This window comes from Gymnoscopelus braueri (assembly GCF_963280865.1).
Source record: "Gymnoscopelus braueri genome assembly, chromosome: 9".
NCBI classification, from domain to species: Eukaryota; Metazoa; Chordata; class Actinopteri; order Myctophiformes; family Myctophidae; genus Gymnoscopelus; species Gymnoscopelus braueri.
The window spans coordinates 16,442,179-16,456,222 of NC_137610.1; the positions used below are offsets into that span (position 1 = coordinate 16,442,179).

Genomic DNA, 14,044 nt, shown 5'->3' on the forward strand with positions numbered 1-14,044 from the left:
CTGCCAAAACCCGAAGGCTCCCCTGGTGTACAGTACTGTGTTGAAGCATGTGTGTACACCACGTCTATTTTTCTTTCTCTGGGCTATTGATTTTCTTTTTTTATGAAGTATCAGAGAAAATCAATAGTAATCAACAAATAGGTGCCAAAGAGGGTCCTCTGTGTCGGAAGTTTAGCATTTTGTCACAACTGGAATGGATGTTTGGAGGTGATTGGAGATGGATGTGATGTTTCATTAATGCTATTTTGCGAGATGAGCCATTTAGCATGGCCGCCATTCTAGACAAAGTTACGGTGGTACCTTTGTTTAAGGTATCTAAGTTTGTAATATGTGGCTACATCCATCCACTAGGGCTGTCCTCGACTATAGTCTTCCTTAGTTGACAAATAGTAATGGGAATTTGTCACCTAAATAGATTTAGTTGATTTAATCGACAAATCTGTCAAATTGTGTTTCCCACGTAAAATCGTCAAACCTTTTCAGGTGTACAGTGAAGTCTCACATGAGATTAGAACAGTGGCATCACGGGTTGACCCAATAGCCGATTGGTTAGGGTGCATACCACATGGGTGCAAAATGCCTTCTTCAGCGCATCTCCTGTTTGACTCCCAGCCAGCAGGACTGTTTGTTGTTTGTCATCATTCCTTTACTCTCTGTCTGCCTTCCCTGTCTTTCTCTCACAGTCACTATCGAAATAAAGCTGAAAAGTAGAAAATAAATTCTGTTATCTAAATTATTTTATTTATCTTAAATTTAGTTTTCTCTTTTTTGGGCGGTGAAACCGCCCCTATATGTGAGGTTTGGACAATTTGCACCCCCCAACCCTGCGCTGTGATTGGCCACCAGTGTACCCCCCTAACCCTGCACCGTGATTGGCCAATCACAGTCTATTCAGGACTGTGATTGGCTAGTGGCACATGACACATGTGCATAGCCCTATAAATAGGACTATGCACTTAAAAAAAACACATTTATGGGTTTTTTTAAGTTAGGGGTGTACAATGGTTGGTCCACAATATTACTTTTCTTTAAGTGAACTTCCATCACTGTGATGACCACTGTGACCACACCGCCCACTTCACACTGGGTGTGATTTTTTTATCTTAAATTCTGCCTCCCCAGATATTATTTAGCAAAGAGTGAAACAAAGATTATGCAGATTATACCAGCATTATGGATGATGTGGTATTTAATCTGAAGACAACAGCACAGCGGGCTCATAGTCTCTGTTTTGACTTGCCCTCATTTGCTACCAATGTGAACACAGACCATCACTCACACAGCAGCTCTGTGCCTGTCCTTCACACTAGCAAACTCAATGTTTGACAAGAGAAGTGGGAATATCAGTTACTCAAATATTACTGTTAAATATTGTTCTCAATTTTTACGATTTTACTACAACCTAACGTCGTAGGCTACTACTAATGTTAGCAAGCTGGTAATTGATCAAACGCATGATATTGCAAGCATACATTTGTGTTTTAAGTCTTCCTTGGTTCATAGTGTCATGTCACTTGTGGTTCTTATTTGTTTGGTCATACTTTTAAAATATATGGATTGTTTGTTGGATTCATTTCTTTCTACATCTATGGTTATGTGATATGGTTTGTTTTTGAGAGAGAGAGAGAGAGCGCAGATCATGTTGTGAGCTCTTAAAGAGGGGGACTAGTAGTAGACTCCTGGGGGACTCTGGTCAATGAAGTATATGAGTGGTTGAAAAAACTAGAAATAGCCCTGAATTAGAATTTTGAGAACTGAGCATTCTACCAGATTGGTTGAATTTGAAAGCTTAAATCTGGATCTGACAAGCTTATAATTTTTTTTTAATAAATAACTTTAGCCGTGGAAAAAGCATGAAATTAATCGAAAACGTTTCGCTCGACTAAAACCAAACCAACTGATTAATCAATTATGAGGGAACAGCCTTTAAATTCTACACTTGTTTTGTGCAGTCATCCGTTGTGGAGCTCGACTGATGCCAGATTTCTGGGTCCTATCCCGATCCGGATTTTGGAGAGTCCTAGCCCACCGATTACCGAAGTTTTGACCAATATTTTGTAAAAAGTTGCGAAATCAATTCTAATACAAAAAAATATATATTTTTTATTTTTACAAAAGTTGGGTTGAAAGTGGTTAAACATTGGGACACATCAGCTGCATAATTGTTGATACCGAGGTCGTCAAAAAAGTCTAATAATTGCCAATATATTGGCCAAACCGATATATCGGTCTGGCTGTAATCCGTTGAGATGACTTGGCAATTTCAGCCTACTTTTCCGCAAAACTCAACTTACAGTAAACATTTTCACTTTGCTCCTCATCAAGAGGCTATGCTTGTTCCAATGAAGAAGAAAGGGCGGCGACGACAGCCCATGAAAGGCCTGTTGCATTCTGCCCACAGTACTTGGTTATCAGTGTAGCGGCATTCTGAGGCACTGCACTGCTGAGGAGGTGACAACACGATCTGCCTCTGTTCATTGTCACTCCTGCCCCAGCCCTGCTGAGACCAGCGCTCAAAGGGAACAGGCTTTCAGAGGTCATAAATAACACAGCCCCAGTTAACATAAAGGTGAGCTGCTCCACCGTTGGGTGGAAATGAGCCATTTTATTGGAACACTGTATGGTGTCCGTAAAACGCACGAGAAGTTTTCACTAGACTCCCAAGGCCAACTCTGAGACGAATTCTGTCATAAAGCAGCACACACACAGTTTAACCCCGTGTATTTTTTTCTTCTCCTGCGGGCTGGCTAACTTGTTACAGTAATAAGTCTTTCGGGTTGGAAAATGTGCCATTTAAAGGGCTTGTTAGTAGCACGTCGGTTAGTGTCAAGATGGGTTTTGAACTTAGAAACCCAAGTCCCCACTGATCCTCTTGTACAAGCTGTTTGCCTATACCTTGTTGCATGTGTTTGGCTCAGCGGGGAACAGAGCAGCCAGTGTGTGTGTGTGTGTGTGTGAACCTCAGGGAGAAGTGTGTACACAAAGGCACCCCTGTATGGGAATATGGAGAGGGTGAGCACAACCCTAACTCATTTCACCCAGTGTGCTGGCCCAGGTGGGGAAGGTAGAGGAACTGGAGGGGTTTTAACGAACACACACACTTCATAATTCGCATCCAAGCTGAGTTCTGCTGGATGTATTGCGCCACTATTATTGAGATTTGAGGTACATTTTTCATTGCAGCTTCTTTAGGTTACACTCCACAGTCTGCCTCTTATGCTTAATTTATACCCCGGCCGTTGTCGCACGTCGAAGCTATTTTTAACGTATGACACCATCATACGACCAAGTATAAATCAGGCTACGCACTGTTGCAGTCTAAAACTATCCATCCTATCCTCTTAATAGATATGCCATTGTAGAGGCTAACTACCACTGACATAGTGCTTGGTTTCATCTATCATTTTAGTCCAGTGTTAAAATGTCGTTGTACCGTGTCTGTCTGTATACAGTACTTGTGTTCACTGTTTCAGAACTAATCTGGTTCTTGTCGTGGATTTTTTGGCTGCATACACGGGCTTAAGAAGAGAAATGGATAATAGTTGCTTCCAGTAAAATAAGACAAAACATAATTTACTGAGGCTTAGATCATGATGAATTGATTATTAGTTCTGCATTGTTGATTTGTGCCTTTTCCCTTATTGCTGATTACTGATATTTATTGCCTTCAGCCCATTTAGCCAGCCCTGCAGCGGACTGTGATGAATTGCTCGGCAATTGCTCCCCATTTAACCTGGGCGGGTGTAAACCTGTCAGAGATGAATATTGTAATATCAAGAATGACAAATGGGCCAGGTACGGTTGAGACCTCTTGTGAAAGCAGGCCTGCATTAACCATTCTTCCTGCTCAGAGGACACAGTAAATAATGTTAGCAAATGATGGACCCCCTCCACTCACCCCCACTGTGGTTTAGCTGGTCAGAAGCACTAAGGGAGTGCCTGTAACATTAAAGGTTTTTGACCTTGCATTATAAAAAAGAAATAATAAAAGCATATGGAAACTATTTTTAAGATAAACTTAAAGCACTGTTTTATATACACACAACGTAAACAGTATCCTGTATGTATTTACGTAGATATGTATGTATACTGTAATGGGCTTGATTATAATACATTCACTTTTTTCTTTTCATATTATGAATTATAAGTTTACTATAGAAACCTAATTAACCCATTAACTGCCAGAGGTATTTTCATATTTTTTTAGCCAGAGCCAGAGTTTTTCATTGAAAAAAAAAAAAGTACTCAGGAGCCGAGATACAGAATTTTTAAGTTTTAAGTTATCTACCCTCTTGGCTAATCGTGAGGTAAGACATCCATTGATTTTAGATGGCTGCCCTTGAATCTCTTGACAAGAGATTGTGAACACCGGATTGGGCGTTGCTAGTTCCAGGTCTGGTCCTCAGGGACAGGTCCACCTGTCTTCCAGGAAATGTTTGAGTTTATCAGCCACTGGATGGATGACCGTAAGGCCATCTATCTCTCTCTGATCAATAGTTTTTTATCTTGTCTGGAATACCTGATTGACAGATGGATGACTCGTCCGCTCCCCAAAATGCAAAGTGCATGTGCGTGCGTGCGCGCGCGCACACACACACACACACACACACACACACACACACACACACACACACACACACACACACACACACACACACACACACACACACACACACACACGTGCACACGCTCTGTATTTTGTCAGTGTCTGACTGTCGGGCTAATGCAACAAAGATACCGGTCCTATAATGACCATGACCTTCTGGGAGGTCACGCATTCAAAACACCAGTGGTGCTGCATGAGGCCCCTGTTAACTGTTTATTTGACAATGAGTGAAATAAAGAATTTGAGCTGCCCTTGTAAAATTATGACTTGAGGGAAGAGGGACTTAACGGTAGAATTAAGCCTATAGTCTATATGAGTAGATGGCAGCGAGACAACAGGTCCCTGCAGAGCTGATGTCTGATTATTTTAGGCCAAGTCACTTGGCTAACGGCTGACAGGCCAAATAAACACTCTCCCTCAGCCTGACCTTTCTCTCCTTCTTCACACTTTACATCCTCCCTCTTCTTAACTGACAGGCCAAGCACTCTTTTCCTACGATTCAAAGACTTTACCCCCTCCTCTCTCTCTCTTTTTTTTACTAGGGCAAAGGAGTTCGAAATGTCAGTGGAGGCAAAGCCACAAGTTCCTGACTCACCGTACAAGGCCAAGTATGTTACGCTTTAAAGATAACCGGTGATAAATGGAGGCATGGATTTGATGAATTTTGAATAGTGTTGTTTACATTAGATTGATTTCTACACAGCAACATAACCAGTCTTGTTAATTTCACCATTGTAAGAGAGTGTATAAATGTAACCAAATTGATCCTCACAAGTCCATTTGGTTACATTTGTACACTCCAGAGTTTACTATTTAATGACTTCTCAAAGTGGGGTCCGGGGACCCCAGGGGTCTTTGAGGGGGTTCCAGGGAGTCTCCAGCAAAATAAGTTAATATAGCATCAAAATCAATTTAACCTCTTTGACCCCATTTGAAAATAGCTGATCGACAATCTCACAACGTGTCACAATATGACGCATATTGAGCTTGTAGATCTGTTATTTTGAAAACGTCTTGAACATCTTTGACAAGTTTGCAATCTTTTGAAAAACATTTTAGCAACACAAATCTTGTATGGGTGTCCCTGGCACCAAACATTTTCAGGTCTGCGGCCAAATACATGAAAAGGTGTAACCACTGGTGTAATGACAGTGTTTCTCCTGTATGTCCAGGCTCCAGCGCTTGGTAAAGGACCTGCTGAAACAACTTCAAGGCCAGGACAGTGGCCAGTGGGCCAACAACAAAGTATCTGCTGTGAACAGAACCTTAGGAGAGATCTCTCGCATCCTGGAGAAACAGGTAAAAAGCAACCTCTGGATCACACTCGTTCATAATATTATTCTGCTGGTGTTCATATTTTATCCTAACCTTTACTTCCTAACTTTTAAATTCAGAAATTTGTTTTATTGTGCATACAAATGTTCAATGCGTTTACCATTCATCTGTTTTGAAAAATAGTGAAAATAGCAGATCTACAAGCTCACAGCACGCCGTAATGCGAAGCGTTGCAAGCTTGTAGATTAATCGTCAACTAAAATGTCATGACTGTTACGGCCCTACTACTAATTCAGTTTACCACACTGCAACCCATAATTACAATAACTGGCCGGTCTTTTGATAGTCATATACTGACTGCCCAACAGCTCATCTTCTCAGAAGCCTTGTTGGACAGCCTTGTGAACAGCCCACTGTGGTCGGCAGGATTGTGGGGGGACGAACCAGCCCCTCTGGCATTCTCCACTGAAGCGTCATGTTTGGCCGCGGCTCCCTCTGTCCCACCGTCCCAGCGTTGAGTATCGCTTACCCCAATAAAATCCCCCCGCCCTCGGTTATTGGTTAATGCAGACCAGATTAGCCGTGTTTTCATTGTGCACATGGTACTAATAGAAGCGCTTCCCCATCACCAGAGCCAACGTTGTCTCGCGTCTGGCTCGCTCACACGGCTCAGATGTCATGGGTTTAGACAATGGTAAATTGGATTTTCGAATGAAATGTCATTAATGCAAACGATTTTATGGGGCAAAGTCAGGGGAATTTGATATTAGATTAGGCTTTCCCTTTGAATTCCTTACTCTCGTGCCAAGTCCAATTCCAGAAGTTTTGAACAACCGATTTAAAACATTCGTCGGTGAGTTAATCATCTTCATATCTTTTATTTAACCAGGTGAATGACTTATTAAGATTAAGATCATTTTTTCAAGAGTGACCTGAGAGAAGCATGAACATTGTTACAACCATGAACACAAACGATACAAACAAACAAATTCAACTGTCAAACACTACAACTGAGTGAAATCCATTTAAAATGACGAAAGAAAATAGACCCAAAAAAAAGGATCAATAAACAGGTACGACAGGTTTTAAAATAATTTCAGTGAAAAAACATTGACCAAGAGTACTTTCTTGATCCTTTTAAATTTACTTACATTTATGTAATCAACTCCGACAAGTTCAGGTTTCTGTACATCACTCCAGGAAGAAGGGTGCAGCGTATTTAAAAGATTTTCTTTTAAATAACGGGGGGGGGGAGAAATTTGGCTTTTGATACTGAAACTCACTTTTAAAAATAAATGACACCGAGTTGAGGAACGGATACACCTGCTACAATGTTTATGAAAGAGAGAAAACGTGCGCCACCCCTACCACCACAACCACCACCACTGCCACCACCACCACCACTACCCTCCTGTGATGAGGCATAAATCTCCTGCCAGCTTGTGGTTCAAGCTATCATAACAACCCCATTGTGTGTGCCGGTGGGCGGGAGGATAGAGAGACGATAGTGTCTCTCCATTGACGAGGGGGAGGGCTGCAGAGGCTATTAGAGAATTTCCCCAGAGAGGTTAAATAAAAAAAAGAAGTGGTAGCTGAGGCGAGTGGCACCAACATACTGGTAAGAGGAGAAGAGGAGACCAATGTGATTTGAGTAGCACACAAGCTGTCACTAACACACAACGGCTCCTCCCCTCAGCTCCACTCACTCCCACTGGGAGGTCAGAGGTGGCCGGGGCAGGAGCTCAGCTCCATTCAACACTGGTGTCACGGGTACACAGCGCAGATCAAGGCTCAGTCTATGGCGTTTAGCTTTGTACTCTACCTTTATACTGCATATAGTTTATGGACACAGCTTTTAACCACTTAACGGAGCACTTCAGCCATTTTCAACCCGTCTTCATATAATTGTCCTCACTAATGCTCATTATAAGATGGTACAATTTTTGTCTACTCTGGTCTGTGTCTCTGGACAGTTAAGAATCCTGCCTACCTGTCACATTATTGGTAGGATTTCAAATAGTTTTTCCCCCCTTTTTTTTTATTGTTAATGCATGCACAACGGCATCTATATCATCATGCTAACTTTGCAGGAATAGAAAGGCTGTAGCTCATATTAGCTTGGAATCCCCATCGATGATGTCAGTGGTAGGCATGTTTCTGAACTGTCCATATCCCACCAATGAGACGCAGAGTGAGTAGACAGAAATTGTGCCTTCATATTATGAGCATTAGTGAGCATTGTATGAAGATAATGTAAAAAATGGGTGACATGCTCCTTGACATGCTCCTTTAAGGCCTATAAAAAATATTTATTTTGAAAGTGGTTAAACCATGTTGCTTTTTTGTGATTATTACCCCAATGACGCACAGCCTCGCCCCCAAAAAGCCAAAGCTGTGTGTTCGTCTTGGCTCGCTGTGATTGGTTAACGAGCGAGGCAGCCTGGGGAACACTTCCTTGTCTAATCCCTGGACAAAGTCAAATAAATAGAGTCTCATTCAGCATGGCCGTCTGGCCCCCGAGTCACGTCAAGTCAGGTCCGTTTAGATTATTTGACCTAACAAGCATCTCTTGTGTCATTGACTCACCTAGACATTTGTTTTTCTCCACCCTATCTGATTCAGTCTCCACTTTCTCCGCTAATTCCTTAGACAACATCTGACACGCCCCCCTGCACTGCCATTGGAGCCCCCCACCCCCCCCCCCCCATCTCCAGCTCTCTGGCCCCAGTGAGCACCTCCCTCTGTGGTCACTAATGGTTTATTTTGTGTCAAACCTGATTTCTTTTTCCCCCTTTTTCTTAACATTGGTGATATTGAAGAAATATGCACCTCTCTTTCATTCTTTTTTCTTTTTTTTTTACTTTCTCCTCTGTTTGCACGTTGGTAAGCGTTCATATTTATGTACTGCCCAAAGTGTTTACCTCTGCTTTCAACTATACACCAGGCAGAAAACGATAAGTTGAGGAACTGTCAGAAACACAACATTCTTAGCGCTAAAGACTCCAGACTGTATTTATGTGTTCATTAGTCAGCTGTCACGGCCCGGTTGGGACCACCAGTAGGCTTTATATGGAGCTGTAACTGGGGGTATAGACCAGTGTTTACTAAACGGGCACAACTTTTATGGGTCACAAGTAAATATCCTCTTTTTTTGTCTCCTACTTTGTTTTTTTATTTCTTTGAAAGATAAAAAGGAAAAAGGAAAAATGTTCATCAATAATAAAAAAAAATACAAATGTAATAAATTAGAAAGAAAATCTAAGACATTCCATACAATAAAAAAAACGTTTAAATAGAAGTGAAAATAGCAGATTTACAAACTCAACGTCCTGAAAATTAGCACTCATATTTTACTGCGTAGGTAAAAGTTGGATTGTTAAAAATGTAGGTTGCATATTTTCTTCATTTGGGTTGTTGCATATGAAAGTGTAGTTTAATGACACAATATTAACCTGAACTAGTCAAAAGTGAGATTCATTTGAACCTTAGATAGAATTTTTTGATTCAGTCAGGCATTTGCTGGATGCAGGATGTCGAGGTAGGGACTGTAGGTACAGGGGCAGAAATACAAGACAAAAAGGCCTCCGGCACTGACAGATATTTTCCAGATCATCTGTGTAAGAACTTTGTCAAAGACGACTGCATCGTTTTTTCATTTTGTTCTAGTAATTCCCCCGTCTTCATGTGAAAAAGTGGTTATTTTCCTGCGCCTGGCTTAAATTGTGAGTGATAGTGTCACAGATGTTTTATTTGTTTAAAGCTGAACTGTTTTTCACCAATAGGCTGCTGTGTGGCTAGTGTTTGACTGACACTGTACATTGACAGCCTTAAATGTTTTTAACAACTTCAATCCTAGCGTCCATATTCTGGGGGGAACATTAGTTAAAAATTGCAGATCTACAGTGAGTTTGTAGATCCGCTATTTATTGGTGACATTTGGTGTAAAGGAAAAGAAAGGTGGTCCAAGAACATGCAGTTAGTAACTTAGTTCTGTTTTTACTTAGAATAGAGGTTTATTTGGTTAAGTAGAGTGGTGTGTGTGATATAATTTGGATTTCATATTGTCTTAATCAGACACATAAGATTGAGCGCCAGTCTTTGTTGACACATTGTACTGCAATTTCACTAGTAGAATGAACAACCTCTATTTTCTACCAGGCCCAGAAAATAGGAGTTCGTAAACTGTCAAGTGTTCACAGAAAGCCATATTTTGTTTTCTTCACCACAAGACCAAAATGGAGTGAAATGGTTTTAACCTTCTCTGTGTATTAGTTACAACCCACGGCTGTTTGCGGTTTCTGTGGCTGGTTTGATTTTTGCACCATGCCGGCCTTCGATTAATCTCAGCTCATTTTCTAGAATAAACACAATTTGTATTATTTACCATTTCCACGTCCCCTCAGCAGTCGTACTGTATACTAAACAATATGCCATTATGTCCTGTAAACACACAAGTTTGCGCTCTGCCTCTAAATGTTTATTCCAGCAGTCTTGTTGTGGTTTACAGTAGGCTGACTAGGCTCTGCCCCTAAAACATTGTTTACCCATCGGAGGCCCTTCTGGAAGCCTGTATAATGATGAAATTTTATGTGGAGAGAATCTAACTCCCCCTTGCGTTCCCTCACACTGCACGGCACCAGAGTCTTCCAGCCTTAATGAAGCCAGTCTGTCGACGTGGTTAGGACGACTGAGGCTGTCCCCTCCTCCTTGCTTTAATGTTGGCTAATTAGAGTGCCTGGTGGGAGTGGACAACACAGGGCAGTCTGGCGGACCCCTCCCAGCACCTCTGCCATGGTCACGGGAATTTGCAGGCGCTTGGCCTTCTGATTAGCCCAGCTAATAATGGTCACCCTGGATAATAATTGTATAACGTTCCGGGGGTTGTGTAATTAAGGGTCTGTCGTTGGCCTCTCACCTCTCTTTAACGCTCAGTCTTTGATTGGGTTCCTGTTTCGGGAGGACAAAATGAGCTGCACATCCTATTACTGTTCTATTGGAGTCTCTGTCCGGGTGTGGCCAGACGCGGGAACATTGCTTATGTCCCCTCAAGTAAATTGGATGGAGGATCGCTCCGAAATGCAATTTGTAAATCTCCTGCTGTACTTATAGAGGCGGAGAATGTTTTCGTCATGGTAAAAGTGTTTATACACATGCTGCTAACTGTGTATAGTCGGTGTCACAGTAGTTGCATACAAATTTGATTTCTGTTGCCCTTCCATGGCAAGGTTTTTGGAAATAATATATCATCACCAGATGTTGTGTCTTTTGCATTTGGCAACACTCAAGCTGAAGCAAAATGGCGGATGTTTAGTCATTTAGTTTTATTATTAAATGTTTGTCTTCACAGTGATATTTGTTTTTAGTTTTTGGTGGTTGTTTTTTAAAATAAGATTGCAAGTGTAGACCACCTAAAGATAGCACTTCGGGGTAGTTTGATCTTAATCCTCTTCACCCCTTATTGTTCCATCCTCACCACAGATAAATCTGTCAACACAGCAGAAAAGGCACTAGCCAAGCAGGTTCCGAGCTACCCCCCTTTAATTCCATTTGATAAGCCACCATGAAAGAGCTGACTTTTTTCATTTAGCCTGGAAGCTTTTTAGGTAGGTGTGTTGATGGCGGGTTAAGAGAGGGGGTTAAACCAACCTCTGTGACTGAAAGCCAATTGATTAGGAGCTGTTGAGATTACGTAACCAACCCCCCAGAGATCTACAAAAAAATAAAATAAATCCTCAGTGTGCTCTGAACACGACTCTGAACGGAGAGCTTGTCAAACATTTTAAAAAAAGAGAATTTAAAAAAGTAATCTGTCCCTGAACCAGCGTTTGAACGTGTTGTTTTTGTGTCACTGGATCTCGAAAGAGCGGTACACTTTGGCGGCAGGCATGAATGACAGATGAGAAGATTATCTGTAATTTCGCCAAAGTCTCTTCTCTCTCGATGTGTTTGGGCATGTCGGTGACTTCCCATCCGTTGGAACAAAAGCCTTGTGAAGTGGCTGGATTTGAGTCCTGTCACATCAGCGAGAGGGGTGTCGTCTTCTTCCCCTGTGCTCGTGCTCTACTAGCGACCCGCGCTGCTGATGCAGCCTGTGCGCTCCACGGTACCATGTGAGGGAGAACTTTCTATCAACAGCCACAAACCCACGCCCCCACCGCCTCCCTCCAGGCCCTTCTCTCTCTGTTGACCCAGGCAGAAACATGCCTGATAGCAGCGTTCGCTCCCAGCTTTGTAGTTGTTGATTTATAGGACTCTGCAGCAACAGCGTCTGACCCACCGCCAATTACTCTAACTCTTCTCTTCTTCTGCTCCCTTCGGGAGGACAGGACAGGAACCATCTATTAAGATGTTTGTTCTTAAATGTAAAGCTATGGACTGATGTTCTACCCCCCCCCCCCACCACCACCACCACCACCTACCCCACTAACTACACATTTCTTGGTGTTGCAGTTGCGTCTTGTCCAGGAGAGAGAAAGACAAGAAACAAATCCATATCGTATCTTATCTTATCGGGCGATGCACTTAAGGTTAACTTCTTTCTGTTCGATTTTCCTTGTCGCCCCGTTCCCCCCTGTCCCATTGGCCTACGCTAGGCCTCTCTGAGTTCAATGTTTGTCAGTGGAGACCACCCTGCTGCCAAGTGGAGCCTGTAGAGTAGTTGTCCTCCGCTGAGATTTGACTGCTGTGGGGGCGGAGTAGGGTTGTGCACTTTTGAGATTTAACAGGAATACTTTAGGGATCACTTTGCTTCAGATTTCAATCCCTCGCCCCGTTTAGGGGGGAAAAGAGAGGCTCTCCCCCCCTTGGTGAGAGCAACGCAATCCTCTGTCCAGCAGCCTGCTGCTTGCCTTCCCTGACCGTGGTTCTCTCTCTCGCTCTTTTAACTGTATCTCTCATAATTATTCAACTTCTCTCTCTCTCTCTCTGTGACAGAACAATGCAGATCAGGTGGCATTCCAGCTGGCAGGGGGTCTCTCTGCACTGGAGCTGATTCTGCAGGTCATCACAACTGTCTCCACACCCACTACAGTGCCACGCATACCGCTCAAGTGAGTACCATCACTTCATGCAAATAGTACTCATTTGCATACATCTGTGTCTTCAAATAAGAACAATTATTGCGCAGGTGTGTTCTTATGTGAACATATGATAAATGATTAACTCACTGTGTATATCACAAAATCACACAATTGCCTGCTTATGCCCTTATGATGATTCAAATGATTTTTAATTAGTTATTTTGAATAATAATATTGCACAGTGACATTTTGTTTATTTGTTATCCTTGTCACAGTATGTCTGAATGTTGCAGTCTGATTACTGATTGGATATGTCTGCCTAGGACATAAGGGCTGTCCACACCTAGAACAATAACTATAATGTTCTAACTAAAGTGGATGGCAAACGGAGTCCACACCTCAACTATAACTAGTAGCGACCGTGCTGAACGATATCGTTGAACGAGGAACGATAGATACACTGACAGCCAATCAAAATCCATCCGAATTTACAGGCTGTCACGTTCAACATATCTAGAGAACATTATCATTCATCAATGTGGATACTCACATCATTATCATAATATGTATCTTTAGAGTTTTGCTTGGTGTGGACAGTCTTTATTCCCCTCGTACTGACTGCATTCAAACTAATTATTCTCACATGGACTGGCTTACTTGGATTACAGTCTTTACAAAGAATCCACATTGCAGTCTGTTTTAATTACGCAAATTATATGAATATGACCACAGTTTAAGTAACGTAATTAAATTTAGGCAGGACATGGCACCATGTCTCAATTTGAGTATTACCGTGAATGTAAACAGTTATTCATGGTTCCCGTAGTCTGTCTGAGACTGTGCTTCATGGCCTTAGGGTGCAAGGTGCTTTCAAAAGGGTAGAACGTCTAATCGACCACCCCAGTGTTAACCCCCTTTCAATCTAGCATCCCTATTTTCAGAAGTGGTTAAGCCCCCCAAAAAACATATATTGTGTTTTATAAATCAGTGGATCTATAGCCTTCATTGCTTGAGTCTGCCCTTTACACAGAATACACACACATCAACATGCCTCTATATTCTCTAGGCATTGCGCCTGGCAGCTGCTGGCTTCTATCATCCCACTGACTAGGTTGTGACTGTCTCCTCTCACTGACCTCATTGA

The 14,044-nt window shown here is 42.2% G+C and overlaps 1 protein-coding gene across 3 annotated transcripts in view; it reads left to right on the top strand.

Annotated features, from left to right (window-relative positions):
• Positions 1 to 14,044, top strand: part of scaper (S-phase cyclin A-associated protein in the ER) — an 84,590-nt gene that overhangs the window by 38,288 nt on the left and 32,258 nt on the right. For all 3 annotated transcript variants that reach the window (XM_080436985.1, XM_080436986.1, XM_080436987.1), the window contains 3 exons: positions 5,149 to 5,214; positions 5,779 to 5,905; positions 12,815 to 12,930. In XM_080436985.1, coding sequence (XP_080293111.1) covers positions 5,149 to 5,214; positions 5,779 to 5,905; positions 12,815 to 12,930 — 309 coding nt within the window. The remainder of the gene's footprint in view (positions 1 to 5,148; positions 5,215 to 5,778; positions 5,906 to 12,814; positions 12,931 to 14,044) is intronic.